The sequence below is a fragment of the Lynx rufus genome, unplaced genomic scaffold (assembly GCF_022079265.1).
Source record: "Lynx rufus isolate CCGP_SWC_20201006 ecotype Redwood Valley unplaced genomic scaffold, mLynRuf1.p SCAF_15, whole genome shotgun sequence".
Taxonomy (NCBI): Eukaryota; Metazoa; Chordata; class Mammalia; order Carnivora; family Felidae; genus Lynx; species Lynx rufus.
The window spans coordinates 35,664,839-35,685,393 of NW_025814829.1; the positions used below are offsets into that span (position 1 = coordinate 35,664,839).

General features: G+C 37.1%; 1 protein-coding gene across 2 annotated transcripts in view; it reads left to right on the forward strand.

Moving 5' to 3' along the window:
- CEP350 (centrosomal protein 350) overlaps positions 1–20,555 on the forward strand; it is a 155,977-nt gene that overhangs the window by 7,384 nt on the left and 128,038 nt on the right. The window contains exons 2-3 of one of the 2 annotated variants that reach the window (XM_047076855.1): positions 18,359–18,444; positions 19,737–19,783. In XM_047076855.1, coding sequence (XP_046932811.1) covers positions 18,372–18,444; positions 19,737–19,783 — 120 coding nt within the window. In that variant the 5' untranslated portion in view covers positions 18,359–18,371. The remainder of the gene's footprint in view (positions 1–18,358; positions 18,445–19,736; positions 19,784–20,555) is intronic. The other variant, XM_047076856.1, reaches the window with a different exon arrangement.

Here is a 20,555-nt window from a genome sequence, read left to right on the forward strand (position 1 = left end):
CTGCCTTATATTTGTAAAAGTAGTTGTTGGGGTTTTAAAATTTTATTTATTTATATATTTTCTTAATGTTTATTTATTTTTTTTTTGAGAGAGAGAGAATGAGAATGAATGGGGAAGGGGCAGAGAGCCAGAGACACAGAATCCACAGCAGGCTCCAGGCTCCGAGCTGTCAGCACAGAGCCCAACATGGGGCTTGAACTCACCAACAGTGAGATCATGACCTGAACTGAAGTTGGCTGCTCAACCGACTGAGCCACCCAGGCACCCCGGGTTTTGTATTTTAAACGTGAAAAGAGTTGAGGCTGAATCTGCAGGTCACTTGTATTTGTGTGTTATACTATATTATGGGGGTGTTGGTTATTCTGGAAGTTTACTTGGAACAGTGTAATGGGTCTGACCTAGAGCTGGAAGGTTTTCTCCTTTTTTTCTAGCCTGGTCCCTACTAAATTTGTCCATTTTATATTTAGACTAGATAGTATGACTATTGCAGGCTTGTTTTTTCTCATTCTTTCAGGCAGCCATGATGGTTACATAGGATCTGATAGAGATGAGAGAACTGAAATGTAGCAAAGGTATGGAAAATATTCTCTGTGAGAGCCAAAACAATATAATTTCATTTTATCCCTAGTGCCAGGCACATAGTGGGAGCCCAGTGAATAATGGAACCAAATCTATGTGACTGAATGAGAGCCCTGTCATTTGCTTCTAGAGGATACTTGAGAATTGGCCATTTAAAAATATCATCTTGTATCTTATTTGTGTATATACCGTAAGTACAGATTAGCATTTCTCAAACTTTTTGGTGTCAAGAGCACTTCATGAGTTTTTAAAAACTTAAAGAGCTCTTGTTTATGTGGGCTACGTCTATTGATATTTACTGTATTAGAAGATTTAAATATATATATTAGTTTAAAACATTTTAACGTTTATTTATTTTTGAGAGTGAGAGAGAGAGAGAGAGAAAGACAGAGTGCAAGCAGGGGAGGGGTGGAGAGAGAGGGAGACACAGAATCCAAAGCAGGCTCCAGGCTCTGAGCTGTCAGCACAGAGCCAGACACGGGGCTTGAACCCATGAAGCGTGAGATCATGACCTGAGCCTAAGTCAGAGGCTTAACTGACTGAGCCACCTAGGCGCCCCTTAAAAAAAAATTAATTCCAGTATAGTTAACATACAGTGTTACATTACTATCAGGTGTACAATATAGTGAGTGATTCAGCAGTTCTGTGCATTACTCAGTGTTCCTCATGGTAAGTGTACTCTTAATCCCCGTCACCTATTTTACCCATCCATCTTTTTGTTCTCTATAGTTGAGGGTCTCTTTTTCTCTGTTTGTTTTGTTTCTTAAATTCCACATGTGAGTGAAATCTAATGGTATTTGTCTTTCTATGATTTATTTCACTTAGCATTCTACTCTGTAGATCCATTCATGTTGTTGCAAATGACAAGATTTCATTCTTTTTTATGGCTGAGTAATATTCTATTGTATATACATAAATATATATATGTACATATACACATACACACACACACACACATACCGCCTCTTCTTTATCCATTCATCTATCAGTGGACACTTGGGCTGCTTCCATAATTTGGCTATTGTACATAATACTGCAGTAAACATCAGAGTGCCTGTATCTTTTCAGATTAGTGTTTTCGTATTCTTTCGGTAAATAACCAGTAGTAGAATTACTGGATCATATGGTCGTTCTATTTTTAATGTTTGGAAGAACCTCCCTACTGTTTTCCACAGTGGCTGTACCAGTTTGCTTTCCCACCAACAGTACAACAAGGGTTCTTTTTTCTTCACATCCGTGCCAATACTTGTTTCTTATGTTTTTGATTTTAACCATTCTGACGGTGTGAGGTGACATCTCATTGTTTTGTTTTGCATTCTCCTGATGATGAGTCATGTTGAGCATCTTTTCATGTGTCTGTTGGCCATATGTGAGACTTCTTTGGAGAAATGTCTGATTCATGTCTTCTGCCCATTTTTTAATTGATTATTTGTTTTTGTGTATGTGCTGAGTTGTAGAAGTTCTTTCTATATTTTGGATACTAACCCTTTATTGGATATGTCATTTGCAATATCTTCTCCCATTTAGTAGTTTATCTTTTAGTTTTGATGGTCATTTCCTTAGCTGCCAATAGTTTATTTTTGCTTTTGTTTCTCTTGCCTCAGAAGACGTATCTAGTAAAATGTTGCTTCAGTTGATGTCAGAGACATTACTGCTTGTGCTGTCTTGTATGATTTTATGGTTCAGGTCTCACATTTAAGTCTTTAATCCATTTTGAGTTTTTATTTTTGTGTATGTTGTAAGAGAGGTTCAATTTTATTTTTTTGCATGTAGCTGTCCAATTTTCCCAGTACCAGTTTTTGAAGAGACTGTCTTTTACCATTCTTCTTTGTTGAAGATTAATTGACCATGTAATTGTGGGTTTGGATCTAGGTTTTCTATTTTGTTCTATTGATCTATATGTTGGTTTTTGTGCTATTCCCATGCTGTTTTGATTACTACAGCTCGCTAGTATATCTAGAAATCTGGGATTGTGATACCTCTGTTCTGTTTTGTTCTTTTTTTTCAAGATTGTTTTGGCTATTTGGGTTTTTTGATTCTGGTTCTGTGAAAAATGTTCTTGGTATTTCGATAGGGATTGCATTAAATCTGTAGATTGCTTTGGGTAGTACGGACATTGTAACAATATTTGTTCTTCCAATCCGTGAGCATGGACTATCTTTCTATTTGTGTCATCTTCAATCTCTTTCATCAGTGTTTTATGGTTTTTAGAAGACAGATCTTTCACCTCCTTGGTTAAGTTTATTCCTAGGTATTTTATTATATTTGGTGCAATTGTAAATGGAATTGTTTTCTTTTTTTTTTTTTTTTTTAATTTTTTTTTTTTCAACGTTTATTTATTTTTGGGACAGAGAGAGACAGAGCATGAACGGGGGAGGGGCAGAGAGAGAGGGAGACACAGAATCAGAAACAGGCTCCAGGCTCTGAGCCATCAGCCCAGAGCCCGACGCGGGGCTCGAACTCACGGACCGCGAGATCGTGACCTGGCTGAAGTCGGATGCTTAACCGACTGCGCCACCCAGGCGCCCCTGGAATTGTTTTCTTAATGTATCCTTCTGCTGCTTCATTATTAGTGCATAGGTGCAACACATTGATTTTGTGTCTTGTGTCTTTGTGTCTTGTGACACATTACTGAATTCATTTATCAGTTGTAGTCATTTTTTGGTGGTCTTTGGGATTTTTTTATATATAACATCATGTGATCTGCAAATAGTGAAAGTTTTACTTTTTCCTCACCAATTTGTGTGCCTTTTATTTCTTTTTCTTGTATGACTGTTATGGCTTGGACTTCCAGTACTTTGTGGAATAAAAGGGGTGAGAGTGGACCTCCTTGTTTTGTTACTGATCTTAAAGGAAGAGCTTTTGGTTTTTCACCATTGAGTATGATGTTAGCTGTGGGTTTTTTTTTTTTTTTTTTATTATATGGCCTTTATTATGTTGAGGTATGTTCTAGACTTACTTTGTTGAGGGTTTTTATCATGAATGGATGTTGTACTTTGTCAAATGCTTTTTCTGCATCTCTTGAAATCATATGGTTTTATCTTTTGTTGATGTGATGTATCACGTTGATTAGTTTGTGAATATTAAACCACATTTGCATCCCAGGAATGCATCCCACTTGATACGGTGAATGATTTTTTTAATGTATTGTTGGATTCAGTTTGCCAATATTTTGTTGAGGCTTTTTGCATCTGTGTTCATCAGAAATATTGACCTGTAGTTCTCTTTTTTTGGTAATGTCTTTATCTGGTTTTGGTATCAGAGTAATGCTAGCTTCATAGAATGTATTTGGAAGCTTTCCTTCCTCTTCTTTTTCTATTAACTCTTCTTTAAATGTCTGGTAGAATTCTCCTGTGAATCCATCTGGTACTGGACTTTTGTTTGTTGAGAGTGTTTGATTACTGATTCAGTTTCATTGCTAGTAATCAAATTCAAATTTTTTGGTTCTTCCTGATTCAGTTTTGGGAAGTGATACAGTTCTAGGAATTTATTTCTTCTAGGTTGTCCAGTTTGTTGGTGTATAATTGTTCATACTGTTCTCTCATAATCCTTTATAGTTTTGTGGTGTTGGTTGTCATTTCTCCTGTTTCATTTGTGATTTTATTTGCTCGCTCACTCTCTCTGTCACTCTCTCTCTCTCATGAGTCTGGCTAAAGGTTTATCAGTTTTGTTGATCTTTTCAAAGAACTAGCTCCTGGGTTTATTGGTATGTTACATTGTGTTGTTGTTGTTGTTGTTGTTTTAGTTTTAGTTTTAGTTTCTATTTCTTTCTTTTTTTTTTTTTTTTTTTTTTTTTTTTAGTTTCTATTTCATTTACTTCTGGTCTGTTCTTTTTTATTTCCTTCTTTCTATTGATTTTGGGTTTTGTTTGTTGTTCTTTTTGTAGCTCATTTACATGTCAGGTTACTTGTTTATTTGAAATTTTTCTCAACTTCTTGCAGCAGACCTGTATTATGCTATAATCTTTCTTCTGAGAACAGCTTTTGCTGCATTCCAAAAATTTTAGACTGTTGTGTTTTCATTTTCATTTGTTTCTGTATTTTTTGATTTCCTCTTTGATTTCTTGGTTCACCCATTTATTTTTTAGTAGCATGTTATTTCACTTCCATGTATTTGTGTTTTTTCCAGATTTTTTCTTGCAGTTGATTTCTAGTTTCATAGCATTCTGGTTGGAAAACATGCATGACATGGAAGTTTTAAACATTTATTAATTTATTTAAAATAACAATAAACCTGTATTAAAATAAATAACATTTTTAAGTTAAAAGTAACTGTATTTTCCAAAACACAAAACACAAAAGCATTTAGTGAAAAGAATAACATTGTTTGACATTTTCAAATCTTTTTAATATCTAGCTTAATAGAAGACATCTGGATTCTCCTATCTCCTTCTGCATTCAACCTGTTGTGATACCATATGTCATGTAGCCTTTGGAAGACTGCACTATATATACTCAAAAGAGAATGAAAGTGAAAAAGAGAATTAATATCTTAATATTATTATGGAAATAGTTTTGATTTCAAAGACTCCCCCTGATAGGTAGACCCTCAGAGATCCTTGGACCACATTTGGAACTGGTGGTATAGATTATAAATTTAGAGTAGAATAGGACCTTAGAGGTCATGTAGTTTTAATCACCTCTTGTGGATATTTCTGGCTTATGCATCTGGACTGAGATAGGGAATACCTCAAGCTCGTGTTTTTGGGAATAATCATGAGTTGACTTTTGGAGATGTTGAGTTTGATGTGCCTTTGAGGTTTCTGAATAAGCAGTTGGATATATGGGTTAGCATAGCAGAGATAAGATCGGGACTAGAGTTTTGGCATATATGTACATGGTATTTGAAGCCTTGGACATGGTGACGTTGCCCAGAGTATAATGTTAGAAAAGAGCCAATGTTCAAACCCTCTTGAACCTCTAGATTTAAAAGAGAAGGGCTAGCTAGCAGAGGATACTAAGAAAGAACTAGAGAGGAAGTGGAAAATCAGAGTGTGGTATATGGAAGCCAAAGGAAATGAGTGTTTCAAGAGAGTAGTCAACTGTGATAAATGCTGCCAAGAGGCCAAGCATGATGAGGACTTTTTATTTGAAAATGCGCAGCAGATTGAGAGATCTTTGGTGATTTTAATGAGCGCTGTTGGGGAGAATTGGAGGGTGCGAAGCACCCAGGAATTGCTTGAAGAGTGAGTGTATTCAATTAACTTTTATGAGAAGTTTGTAAAGGAAAAAGAGCAGTAGTAGAGGAGGGTGCTGGGTTGAGAGACTTTTGTGTTTGTTTTAAGTAAGAAGACTTGATTAAGTATAAGTGCTGATAGGAACAATCTTGGAGAGAGGACGCTAGAGATACACATGAGGGAAAATGTAATTGATGGTTGAAGTTTCTTGTAAGAACCTGGAGGTGGGGAGATCTTAAAACAGACGTATTCTTATGGCTCCTTTCCCCTAAAAGTTACTTTTTGTGTTCTTTTCCTATTCCCCCTCTTTATGAATTCTTAGCCTGTACAGTAAGTGGGGAAGTTAAATGGTAAATATAATTCTTTAAAATTTCTTGGCTATTGTTAGTTTTCTTTGAGCCTTGCGCCTCTCTTATGAGATGAGTATTTGGGTGATACTTTGAAGTGTGGATCCCTTGTTTGCTATCAAGTAATTTATTTTAAGTTGCATGCTTACTTGAGATAAGGTGCTTCTGCCTTTTATATGTATCGTACTTTTTTTTAAAAGATGGTTCTCCATAGAGTTCTTTTTAAAGTTTTTATTTATTCATTTTGAGAGAGAGAAAGGGAGAGTACGAGCACGTGCGAGAGAGTGTGCAAGTTGGGGAGGGGCAGAGAGAGACATGGGGCTTAAACTCACGAACTGAACTGAACTGGAACTGAACCGTGAGATCGTGATCTGAAGTCAAGAGTTGGGGTGCTCAACCCACTGAGACACCCAGGTACCCCTTTATATGTATCATCTTAACCAGATACTTTTATATTATTTTCATAGCTTTAATGAAGTTTTATTTCTGTTTTCTGTTGGCAAGTTAGAGTCATCCTTAGCTAACTTTTGGAGGCTTTTTATATTTTATGTGATGTAAATAGAACCATGTCAAATATAGTTTCTTTTTTAGTCCTCATGATATTTGACTTTAGTCTGAACAAAGCAGTATTCATTTATGCTTTGACTTTTGCATGAAACAACTTGTTTCTCTAAAAGGTGCCAGTTAAACTCACTATAAAATGGACACTAGAATGAAACTCTTGAGTCACTTAAATGAGTAATAAAAGTATTCTTTTTTTTAATTTTATTTTTTATTTTTTAAAAATTTACATCCAAATTAGTTAGCATATAGTGCAACAATGATTTCAGGAGTAGATTCCTTTGTGCCCCTTACCCATTTAGCCCATCTCCCCTCCCACAACCCCTCCCGTAACCCTCAGTTTGATCTCCATATTTATGAGTCTCTTCTGTCTTGTCCCCCATGTTCATCTGTTTTGTCTCTTAAAGTCCTCAAATGAGTGAAGTCATACGATTTTTGTCTTTCTCTGACTAATTTCACTAAGCATAATACCCTCTAGTTCCATCCATGTAGTTGCAAATGGCAAGATTTCATTCTTTTTGATTGCCAAGTAATACTCCATTGTGTGTGTGTGTGTGTGTGTGTGTGTGTGTGTGTGTGTGTGTGTGTGTACATATATATATACCACATCTTCTTTATCCATTCATCCATCGATGGACATTTGGGCTCTTTCCATACTTTGGCTATTGTTGATAGTGCTGCTCTAAACATGGGAGTGCATGTGTCCCTTTGAAACAGCACACCTGTATCCCATGGATAAATGCCTAGTAGTGCAATTGCTGGGTTGTAGGGTAGTTCTATTTTTAGTTTTTTGAGGAACCTTCATACTGTTTTCCAGATTGGCTGCACCAGCTTGCATTCCCAGTAATAAAAGTATTCTTAAAGTTTTCTGAAAAGTGCAATAGAGTGGTATAGTTTCTATGTTATTGGTTTCTCAAAACTGTGGTCAGGGAGAGGAGTGGCCAATAATTGATCCTTTATTTTATTTTATTTTATTTTATTTTATTTTATTTTATTTTTAAAAAAAATTTTTTTTTTCAACGTTTATTTATTTTTGGGACAGAGAGAGACAGAGCATGAACGGGCGAGGGGCAGAGAGAGAGGGAGACACAGAATCGGAAACAGGCTCCAGGCTCTGAGCCATCAGCCCAGAGCCCGACGCGGGGCTCGAACTCACGGACCGTGAGATCGTGACCTGGCTGAAGTCGGACGCTTAACCGACTGCGCCACCCAGGCGCCCCTATCCTTTAAAAACAAATCGTGTTGAAGACCTCACATGATCTTGTTCCTTTTCTTCTTCAGATTTATTTCTTGCCATTTGTCCTTTTCAACACATGGGGCTTTTTGGTTTCTTAAACTGTGTCATGTCTTTTTTGTCTCAGGACTGTTCCATGTACTGTTCTTACTGCCTGGAAAGCTCTTCCATGCTGCCCTATATTCATCCTTTAGGTCTTAGATTTAATGACACTTTCCTTTTCACTTCCCAGATTAGATGAATTTCTTTCTGTTATATGCTTCTGTGGCATTTCTATTTTTCCCCTTAATTATTTTCATCTCATTTGTAATCTTTATGAATATCAACTTTCTGAGTAAATCTTTAGATTTCTTTAATTGGTGAGTATGTTCCTTGTCACTGCTGTCTCCCCACTGCTTAGTACTTTTCATTTCTACTACATACATGGCACTCAGCAAACAATAAATGAGTGGAGGACATGGGTCAATTTGAGGAAAAGATCTTTCTTCAGTGTGGAAGAGCACAGTCTGATGCAACACCAGAGAATTTGCTGAAACCTCTTACCTGTGTAGAAGAGAGGGTGGAATAAAACGTTTCATCCATAGACATTTGTGAGCAAGCCCTGTCCTTTGGTGTGAGTTTGATAAGAGTCAAGACATATAGGTTCAATGAGTATTCTCTAAAGAAGTTAAAGTGCATTGAAGTTTATGGAGCAGAGATTCCATTAGAGGTGGGAATTGAGGATAGAATTGAGGTGGGAAAGCCAAGTGCCTTGTGATGAAATTTTGAGAGAGTATAGGGGATTATGTTATGGATGGTAGCTGAGTTTGAATATTATGAGAGGCATTATGTGAATGGCCTGTTAGAGGCTTTCAGAGGTTTGAGAGAGAGAGTGAGCTCTAGATTTAATTTTCAGATCTGTCACTGAATGACCTTGGACTATTTCCATAGCCTGTCTGATACTGTTTTTTCATCAGTGAAATGGATATATGAATAGTTTTTTCCATACTTTAAAAACTTTATTTATATAAAAAAACTCATTCATTTTTAAAAACATTAACAAGAGAGAAAGAAAAACAGAAAAGGTATGGAGCAGAAGACCTGCCCCTTAGTAGTGTTCGGTGGGGAGGTGGGATTTTTGGATCTCTGGGATTGAATGCTTAAGTGTTTTTATAAACAAGAGTGAAAAAAAATAAAATAAATGTCCCCCAAAGCCCATGTCTGTTCTATTATGCATACCGTACTGAGAAAAAGAACACCAGGAAGAGAACAGAAGAGGACAAGAGAAACCCGAGTGGAGTCAGGTTCAGATGGGGGCAATTTCCCCTGCGCAGTATGTTCCTAGGGTCACAAAGAAGAAAAGGCTCCTTTTTGCTAGGAGTGGGAAGAAATGGGAGGGGAGAAAAAGGGTAAATAAGGGATCTTAATACATAGGGGAAAGGAAAGGGTGATGCGTTGTGTACTTTTCTCCTCAGTATAGCCTGAGTATATAAGAAGAGAGTATATAAGGGGAGAGAGAAGGATACAGATTTCCAGCTGCATTGAACAGAGATTTTAGATTAAGGGGAGGAGTAAAAGGCAAATAAGGAAAAGGATTGTGGGTTGTGATGGAGACTTAGTTCTTGGCCCACATAGAAGGAACACAGAAAATGGTAGCTACGATTATTAACTATTAACTGCCTTCATGGTCACCCCCCATAGAGGTCTGTAATTTTAGCTTCTGGTTTAAAGGTATTTTTTTGTTCTTAAGTGTTCTGGATCTTCGCAAGAGAGATGGTCTCAGGTGGTTGGGGAATAGGATTAGTTCTCTCCACTGATGCTCATCTTTATGGAAATCAACAGTGGTTTTGGAGGCCTCGGGCTTCAAAGAGTAGAACTGAAAATAGTCTTTAGAGCTGTAGTTCTCAAAGCTGACATGGTATTGGGATTCCTGTGGACCTTTAAAAATACAGATTTTTGGCCTCTTCACAGACCCACTGATTCAGAAGCTCTTGGGGGTGGAGCCTCAGCATCTCAGTTTCTAATATGTCATCCAGGTGATTCTCCTAGAGCTGCTTGAGAAAGCAGGTTCAGGAGACAGGAACTCTGCAGCTGCTTGGAGGAGGGCGTTATGTGGCTCCTCTGAAACTCTCTTGCAGCAGGAATGATTGGGAATGTATGTATGGATTATTTGGGAGAGAGTTACCTTTAAAAAAAATTTTTTTTAATGTTTATTTATTTTTGAGAGAGACAGAGCATGAATAGGGGAGGGGCAGAGAGAGAAGGAGACACAGAATCCGAAGCAGGCTCCAGGCTCCAAGCTGTCAGCCCAGAGCCCGACGCAGGGCTCGAACCTACGAGCCCTGAGATCATAACCTGAGCCAAAGTTGGATGCTTGACTGACTGACCCACCCAGGTGCTTTTTGGGTTTTGAGAGGAATTTTATTATGTTGTAGGTTTATTCATGGAGGTAATACCTTTTTTAGATATAGAAAATTAGCCATAAACATGTATGATATAAATATGAACAGTAGATATAAAAATAAGGAAACTAAAAATAACGGAGGAGAGGAAGTCAGATATGTGATTAAAACAGAAAACAGAAGAGGGAAAAATATCATAGAAAATGGGAGGTAAATAGGGAAAAAAAGGAAAATATAATATTTGAAGAGATTATAACAAATTTGTTTTTTAGGGAATGAATATAAATGTTTCTTTAATTTTAAGCGGACTTTCTTAAGTAAGAATGTACTAGTGAATGAAAGAACCAGAGATGATAACAAAGTATCAGGAAACCCACCTTTGCCTTTCAGCTCACTTTAGCCTGTAGGATTTTAGAAGAAGGAATGGTATGGTATGGGTTTTAGGAGAAAGAATGCATTGTTTACTGATGGACTTAATTGAATAAGATCTAGGATAGTGTGCCTAGATCTAATTCCAGTTATTTCAATTTTTACCTTAGGATTCTGGCTTCTTACTGTCTGTTAGAGACTCTTGGCAGCTTGGAATCTTTGTTACTGGGTTTCACTGGAAGTCAGGTAGAGTTAAGTTCTCTTGAGGATGGCACTCCGCGATATCACCATACGTCCAAAATCAGGGAACTTGATTGCTAACAGTGTATTGTCAACAAGACAGATTTTTTTGTCAGGTTGTAGCCTGGGAGTTAGTGGTACACCTCTGTTAATTACCACAAATAATCTGTTCAGATGGGGCCACCCCATTCCCCTCTGAGAAACACTCAGACTTTATATGAGGTTGAAAGCCATATGTCTAGTAGTTAATCTTTGCTCTGGGTGAGTAGCTGGGAGAAATGTCTTCTCTTTCTGAGTAGTTTCTGCTGTTCACTGACTCTAGATGGTAATGTTTTACTGCTCCACTTTACCTGCTCATTACATTATGTCCAGAGTGAATAGATGAACCTCCAGTGCAGTTTATACATAGTTGTTGAACTTTTTTTTTGAACTATACAAAACTTTCTGAACTTTTTTTTTTTTTTTGGCCTAATCATAGCAAGGCTTTTACTTGAGCAAGTAAATACAGAGGATAAGCGTTATCTTTTGCTCCAGCCATCTGATTCATTGCACATTAATGATGGTATGCTTTTATCAAATGACTCCCATTATTTCCATGGCATCATACATTTAGTTTATTATATGGTCACCTGTAGCCCTCTTCTTGACACTGTTATCAGCAAGGTCAATTATGCTTTTTGTGTATGTGGTTTGTAGTTTATTTTACCAGTTATTCTTTTTTTTTTTTAAGTTTTTTTTTTTTTCAACGTTTATTTATTTTTGGGACAGAGAGAGACAGAGCATGAACGGGGGAGGGGCAGAGAGAGAGGGAGACACAGAATCAGAAACAGGCTCCAGGCTCCGAGCCATCAGCCCAGAGCCTGACGCGGGGCTTGAACTCACGGACCGCGAGATCGTGAGCTGGCTGAAGTCGGCCGCTTAACCGACTGCGCCATCCAGGCGCCCCTTTACCAGTTATTCTTATAGGCTACTTGCAAAATAGTATATGAATTTCACTCCCTTGTTCTCTCTTTTGTTTCCAGCTTACTAGCCTAGTGATGTATTTTAATTGTGTTCCTCTTTCTTTCTTAAGTGTTTTCCAGCCTGGCTTTTTAAACCATCTCTTCTGCTTCTGTGATCATGTTTATTGTTACTGCTATTGATTTACCCCCCCTCCCTTCCCTGTTTGTCCTTTCACTGGCAGCCTTGCCTTTGATCCCTCTATTATTTTCTGTTTAAGTTGAGATCATAACAGCTTTCAACATTGCCATTTGCTTTTTTGTTCATGGACGGTCTCTGTTGATAGGAAGGTAAATAAGACGTAGTCCTTAAAATCCATACAACCTTGTGGAGAGACTGATACACATGCTATTTGTAACTTTATTATATAATTTAGCACATTGTATACTATTTGTTTATATGTGTGCCTTCACTAGATTGTGAGCATTAAGTGCTTAAGGAATGTTCATTGAATGAATGAATGAATGAATGAATGAAGTGTGTGTGTGTGTGCGCGCGCGCAATGATAAAGGCTCTAAAAAGTTAACAGAGTGCTATTGCGGAAATAGATGAAGTAGTAATAGTTCTGTTAAGGAACAGTTGGGGAAAGATTTGTACTAGATGACATTAACGTTGGACTTGAAGGATATTACTGCCCCCAAAAATTTAGGAAATAAGATGTGGAGGTAAAGAAATTTCTGGATGTTTAGAGAATGCATTCTAGATACGGCTTTTTGACAGGAACAGTTGGTGTACAGTGAAGATAGCAAAGAGGCTAAGACTATAAATTAAGTTTATCATGCTAAGGAATCTGGAATTTTATCCCATAGGTGATAGCTATTGAAGAGCTTTAGAAGCAGAGTTGCTAGGTTCTTTTTTTAGAAAGATAATTGTGGTTGCAGTATAGAGAATAGGTTAGGAACAGAATAATTTAGGAAGCTTTTACCATAATTTGGGCTAAAGATAATTCTCTGAACAGAGGCAAGGGGAAGAGAGAGAGAGGGAGAGAGAAGTTAGAAATATCTTAAGTTTTTTCAACAGCTTTATGGAGGCATATTTTATATATCATAACAGAAATGTCTTAAAAGATAGTATTGACTTGGTAACTCAGTAAATGATGGTGAAGGAGAGGCAGAAATGTCAAGGATTAACTGGATGCATGACAACCCCATTCGCTATGAGAAAAAGAAACTATTTTGAAGATCAACAATAATGAATTTGGTTCTGAACTTGATAAATTTGAAATTCCAGTGGGATTTGGAGGTGGCCTGTCTAATAGACTGAAAACTTGGGTCTAGAGATCAGACAAAGACCTAGGACAGAAATATGACATTTAGGAAGTGGTTGAAACCATGAAAATGTGTGAGATTGCCTGGGAAGAAGGAGCTAGGAAAGAAGAGACTTACGAATGGAACCTTTTGAAATGTTACCATTGATGAATTGGGCAAAAGTAGAGAAGCCATCAGTTAAGGGGGAAAAAAAATCAAGAAGATAAGGAAAATAGACAGATGTGTTTTACTGATTCCAAGAGTAGTGAGTATTTCAAGATGAAAGCTTAAAAACCCAATGTGATAGTGTTATAATACCTTACTGGAAAATTGTGTTATACGGATTATATACATACACATATATATGTATATACTTAGTTTTAATTATTTTTCCTGTTTTATCTTCATAAAAACTAACTTGTGGGTCAGGAAAAAATGATTTTTTAGACTTTAGAAAGTATGGACTTTTTAGTCGAAGGATTGTTTATAAGAAAATGAATTTGAAGAACAAAGCCTAAATTTTATCAATGGATTGAAAAAAGTGTTTTCTGGTGACCAGAGATAACTCTCTCTCAAAAGAATTGTCATAGAAATTGTCATTGAAATTTTCTGTATTTTCTCTCTCTCTCTCTTGAATGTTTATTTATTTTGTAAGAGTGACAGAGCACAAGTGGGGGAGGGGCAGAGAGAGAGGGAGACACAGAATCCGAAGCAGGCTCCAGGCTCCAAGCTGTCAGCACAGAACCCGACACGGGGCTCGAACTGACGAACTGTGTGAGATCATGACCTGAGCTGAATTCGGAAGCTTAACCGACTGAGCCACCCAGGCACTCCTCTTTTTTTTTTTTATTTTTTTTATTTTTATTTAAAAAAAATTTTTTTTTTCAACGTTTTTTTAGTTTTGGGACAGACAGAGACAGAGCATGAACGGGGGAGGGGCAGAGAGAGAGGGAGACACAGAATCAGAAACAGGCTCCAGGCTCCAAGCCATCAGCCCAGAGCCTGACGCGGGGCTTGAACTCACGGACCGCGAGATCGTGACCTGGCTGAAGTCGGACGCTTAACCGACTGCGCCACCCAGGCGCCCCGGCACTCCTCTTTTTTTAAGCAATATATGTAACATATTTTATCTATAATAACTTACTTCTCCTAATAACCTAAGCACTAAATAATCATATCAAGCTATATAAACATTAGTTTATAGAAATATGAAGAGGAAACAAAAAGTTACAGTACATTTTTACTTACCTTAATTCTTAATTCTTGACAGATTAAGTAGGCAAAAGAGAATACACAAGTGTTCAGTAAATAATTCCAAAATTTCCATATGGCTGTAGAATAAAGCCATGTTCATTGAACTGAGAAGGTTAGTTTCATTACTGCCCAATAAATCATCTTGAATAAGTTTGATCTGTTTGACTTGGTAACCTTAAAATAATTGGAAAAGGCATTTTGCGGATTGAGATTTATACTTTAAAGATAGTAAGAGTTTTGATAGATTAGATTCTCTCCTTTCTATGAAGGTTTTTTTCATTGTACTTTTTCCTCATTTTTTTCTATTTTTATAAAAAATGGTGATATTTTACGTATATATTCTTACAGAAAGAACAGACCTACTTAAATAGATTCTATTAATAACATCCACTTACTGGTATGGGATAACCAGGGATTTTGAAGGGTGGATTATTGAAAAACTGACATTCATGAGACTAGACATATAGAACTGAATTAAAACTGTAATTATAAACTTCAACTAGGCATGTTATCTGAAAATACTTTTTGATGTGTAATATACATTGAAAAAGAATGTAAGTGCACAGCTTGATGGAAATCCTTTAAACAGAATACGTGCGTGTAATCAGCACCCATATCAATAAACAATATTATCAGTACCTCAAAAGCTGTTCCTTGCTCTAGTTCCCGTCATCACCCCCCTGCCCAAACCTACATAACCACTGTCTTTTTAACACCATAGAAGTTTGATACTTTAAAAAAAGTTTTTTTAATGTTTTATTTATTCTTGAGAGAGAGAGAGAGAGAGCATGAGCAGGGAAGGAGCAGAGAGAGAGAGGGACACAAAATCCGAAGCAGACTCCAGGCTCTGAGCTGCCAGCACAGAGCCCAACACGGGGCTCGAACTTACAAGCTGGGAGATCATGACCTGAGCTGAAGTCAGATGCTCAACCGACTGAGCCACCCAGGCTCTCCCCACCCCTTTAAAAAAATTTTTTTATAAAGTTTGATACTTTATAAAATGGAATTATACAACACGTACTCTTGTTTCTGGCATTCTTCACTTAACATGTTGGTGATGTTCAACTATCTTGTTACATGTTGTTGTAATTAGTTCATTCTCACTGTTAAATGGTGAATATACTAGCATTTCTTTACAAGATGAAATTTTACATAAATGTCACACTCGAAACATTTAGTCCTTTGCATTTGAAGATGAGTAACTCTTATGAAGGTTTTTATTTGGGAGTAGATTTAAATGCTTTTCATTTTATTTATCTACCTTGTCTCAGCCTATCAGCATTAGCCCTTAAACAGAGATGATGGACATAAATGCAGTTTTGATTATTTAATCTATTCTTCCTTCTCATTGGAAAATGGATGATCACTGTGTATATAAGCATTTATTTTAGTTTTAAAGAAAAGAGAAGTCTGCCCAAAGAAAACTTTTGTCAAATTGTTGACATATTATTTACTAATATACAATAACTCAGGTTTGTTATCATTTTATTTTATTAAAACTTTTTAAAATGTTTTTATTTATTTTTGAGAGACAGACACAGAGCATGAGTGGGGAGGGGCAGAGAGAGAGGGAGACACAGAATCCGAAGCAGGCTCCAGGCTCTGAGCTGTCAGCACAGAGCCCGACCTGGGGCTAGAACCCAAGAACTATGAGATCATGACCTGAGCCTAAGTCGGACGCTAACCGACTGAAACATGCAGTTGGTTAAGTATCTTTATGAGAAGGAAAGTATCTTTATGAGAAGGAAAGTAAAGTGAGTTAATGTTTTGAACTACATTGGCATCTCTGATGGGAGTTTTTATGGTTGGAAAAATTTTAAACTACTTGCATATGTGTTAATTTTAGTTTTTCTATCTGTTTTCTATTTTTAGTTTTATTATTTTATTTTATTATTATTTTCTAATGTTTTATTTATTTTTGAGAGAGAGACAGAGCGCAAGCAGGGGATGGGCAGAGAGAAAGGGAAACACAGAATCCAAAGCAGGCTGCAGGCTCTGAGCTGTTAGCACAGAGCCCGATGTAGGGTTTGAACCCAGGAACCATGAGATCATGGCCTGAACCGAAGTCAGATGCGTAACCGGCTGAGCCACCCATTTATTTTTATTTTTATTTATTTTTATTTTTTTTAATGTTTTATTTATCTCTTTGGAGAGAGAGAGTGCAAATGGGGAAGGGGCAGAGAGAGAGAGGGGGACAGAGGATGAGAAATGGGCTCCAGGCCCTGAGCTGTCAGTACAGAGCCCGAGGTGGGCTTGAACTCACAAACTGCGAGATCATGACCTGAGCCACCCAGGTGCCCCACAAAATAATTCTACTATATTGATAAGAAAATATGACTATTATCAAGCTGTTTAGTCAGCATAAGCAGATCGTGATCTTTCTCTTTGAGTCATGATATAATTTTTTTCTTTCAGTATTTTTTATTGTGCTAAAATAGATAATATAGGTGTACCTGGGTGGCTCAGTCGGTCTTTGGCTCAGGTTTTGATCTCATGGCTCATGAGTTCGAGCCCTGTGTCGTGCTCTGTGCTGACAGTTCAGAGCTGGGAGCCTGCTTCAGATTCTGTGTCTCCCTCTCCGTCTGGTCCTACCTGACTTGAGCCCTGTCTCTCTAAATAAATAAATAAATAAATAAATAATAAATAAATAAATAAATAAATAAACAAACATTAAAATACATAATATAAAATGTACCATCTTAACCATTTTTAGTGTGTAATTTAGTAATATTAAATACATTTATAGCATTGTGCATCATCACCATCCATGTCCAAAACTTTTTCCATCTTGCAAAACTGAAATTCTTTACCCATTAAACAATAGCTCCGTGTTCCCCCCTTCCCTGGCTTCTGGTAACCACTGTTTTACTTTTTGTCCCTATGATTTTGACTACTATAGGTACCTTATATGAGTGGAATCATACAGTATTCTTCTTTGTAACTGGCCCATTTCACTTAGCTGATGTACTCGAAGTTCATCTCTACTATAGAATATGTCAGAGTTGCCCTCCCTTTTAAAATTTTTTTGTAATGTTTATTCATTTTTGAGAGAGAGACAGAGTGTGAGCGGGCAAGGGGCAGAGAGAGAGGGAGACACGGAATCCTAAGCAGGCTCCAGGCTCTGAGCTGTCAGTACAGAGCCCGATGAGGGGCTCAGACTCACAAACCATGAGATGATGACCTGAGCCGAAGTCAGATGCTTAACCGACTAAGCTGCCCAGGCTCCGTCCTGCCCCATTTTTTTGTGTTTTTTGTTTTTTGTTTTTTTTTTTTAAGTAGGCTTCACACCCAATGTGGAGCCTAACATGGGGTTTGAACTCATGACTCTGAGATCAAGAGTCAGATGTTTAACTGGCAGAGCCACTCAGGTATTCCAAAATTGTCCTCTTTCTTTTTCTTTTTTTAAGTTTATTTTAAGAGGGGGAGAGAGAGAGAGAGAGGGCAAGCACGTGAGCAGGGGAGGGGCAGAGAGAGGAAGAGGGAGAATCCCAAGCAGGCTCTTTGTGGAGCCCAACACCGGGCTTAAACTCACAAATTGTGAGGTGATGACCTGAGCTGAAATCAAGAGTCAGATGCTTAACTGACTGAGCCACCCAGGCACCCCTCTATTGTTAATTTTTTGAGGAACTGCCATACTGTTTTCCACAGAGGCTATATTATTTGACATTCCCACAAACAGGCCACAGGAGTTCCAGTTTCTTCGCATCAACACTTAGTATTTGTTGTTGTTGGCATTTTGATATTGCCATCCTAGTTGGTGTGAGGTAGTCACGATAGACTTTTTAATGGTTTAGTTTTCCAAAGAAAAATAAAGTTATCAGATTATCAGGGACTCTTAACAGGGCATGAAGGTAACTTAGAGTTGACAAAATCCCTTGCTGACTTTCATGAACGTTAAGATAAATGATAGCATTTTCCTTTGCTAATATGATAGTATTGATGTTCAATGAATGCTGGTGGTATGATTGCAGGTAAATTGGCAGGATGAAGAGCAGCAAATCAAAAGAGGTGCCTTTACCAAATCCAAGGAACTCGCAAAGCAAGGATACTGTCCAAGGTATGATCTGTTTCCTTTAAATTGAACTTAATGCCTTGTTTAGGTCGTGTGTATAAAATTCTGGGCTGATCAGTAAATGAAAATTACATGTATACTTTGGTTTGTAAAAGGCAGATAAATTAAAAAAAATTTTTTTTTTAACCTTTATTTATTTTTGAGACAGAGAGAGACAGAGCATGAACGGGGGAGGGTCAGAGAGAGGGAGACACAGAATCTGAAATAGGCTCCAGGCTCTGAGCGGTCAGCACAGAGCCCGACGCGGGGCTCGAACTCACAGGCTGAGAGATCATGACCTGAGCCGAAGTCGGACACTTAACCGACTGAGCCACCCAGGCGCCCCCTTTTTTTTTTTTTTTTTTTTTAACCTTTATTTTTGAGAAGGCAGATAAATTTTTAAATGAAATTTCTTTTAAATATACAAGGGATCTCACCTTCAAAGGTGTCCTATGGTAAACTTTTATAAAGAAAACATTCTTTTTAAAAAAGAAGCAGTGCATGCAAAATTAACTTTTACACAGTTTCTTAGAAATTCTGAAAAATTCTGGTAATGTCAATAAGTGGTATAATATAGGTCCTAATATAGTCTTAGACTCTGTAGTGCACAGATAAGAAAAGGAAAAGTCTCACTGAACTCTTTTTTTTTTTGTTTTAAATGATGCATTGGGGGTAACTTTAATTTAGGGCATGATGTATTTTGAGGTACATTGACAAGCTAGAGTACGTCTGAAGGAAGATTATTGGGTTTGTGAGGGATCTGGAAATCATGTCACATAAGGAACATTTGGCAGAAATGAAATTTCCTAGAGAAGGATGACTCAAGGAACTATGTGGCCTTACGTTATTTGTAGGGCTATTATCTGAAAGACTAGATTTTATCTTTGTTTCTGTTGGTAGATTAAAGTCTGGAGTACTTTTCTAATCTTTTCAGCATCATAATGTGAAATATATCACAATATAAAACTTTGTATGTGTGTAGGTCATTGGGGCAAATTGAGGATACTGCTTATTGTTGGAGACGTCTGATGGAGCTGCGGGTGGGGGTGTTGGTCCAGCTGTCCCAAGAACTAATAGGATCAGTGTCTAATACAACTGTAAAACATAAACTAGGAAACTTGGCGTTATAGGATGGGAAAAGAACCACGTTTTGGTTCAATATAATAAAGCAGTTGCTGAGGAATAGTTCTGCCTAATAAAATGGTCCTCAAAATCAAGTGCATTTAGAAGCTTATTAAAATGCAGATTTTGAAGACTTTTTCAGAGATTCTGATTCAGTAAATATCACTGTTTCCTAGCAGATATAACCACATCGTGGAATGCACTTTCTCAGACCAAGGCTGCTGTAAGTAATTATAGCTTCCATTTATTTCTTTCTGGTTTAAAATTGACTTCCTGTTATGATTGGATAGATTACATTTTTTTTTTTTCTATAGTGCTTTTGTGATAGGAAAATAAAGTCAAAGATTTTGGTTGGAAATTAAGTACCATATATTACAAAATGAACATTAATGACAGCTATTAAATAATAAAGGGATAATCAAGACACTATTTTAGGTGTCAGGAACATTAACACTATGGCATATAAAATATTAAAATAATTTGTGCTATTTGTTCTCCTTTAATAAATTTGTTCATCTGGTATGTTGAAATGAAGATACAAAACAAAATGAATTTGGGAATATAGGGCTATGTCTATGTAGAAGGCTCAGAGTCAGAGAGGAAATGAAAGGAACAAATTTTTATTTAAATTCTATTTGGTTAACGTATAGTGTAGTATTGGTTTTAGGAGTAGAATTTGGTGACTCACCATTTACACAGCTTCTTTAATGGACTGTGAGTTGCCTCTTTTGTGGCAATAGCAGGCTGTTTTCTGTCAGTAGTGTTGAAGAATGTCTATAGGCAACCTGTTTTCATTTGTGTTCTGTCCAGTCTTGTCTGCAGTTTAGGAACCCAAATTTGGCAAGTGGTGCATAGTCCCTTCAAAGGGAGCCTTTTTCCTTTTTCTTTTTTCATTTGCTGTCCAGGAAAATTACTCTCCTAATCTGTCCTTTCTTTGTTTTCTTTTGTATCCCACCTGAATTTGAGTCACTTATTTCTTTACTGTGTGAATATGG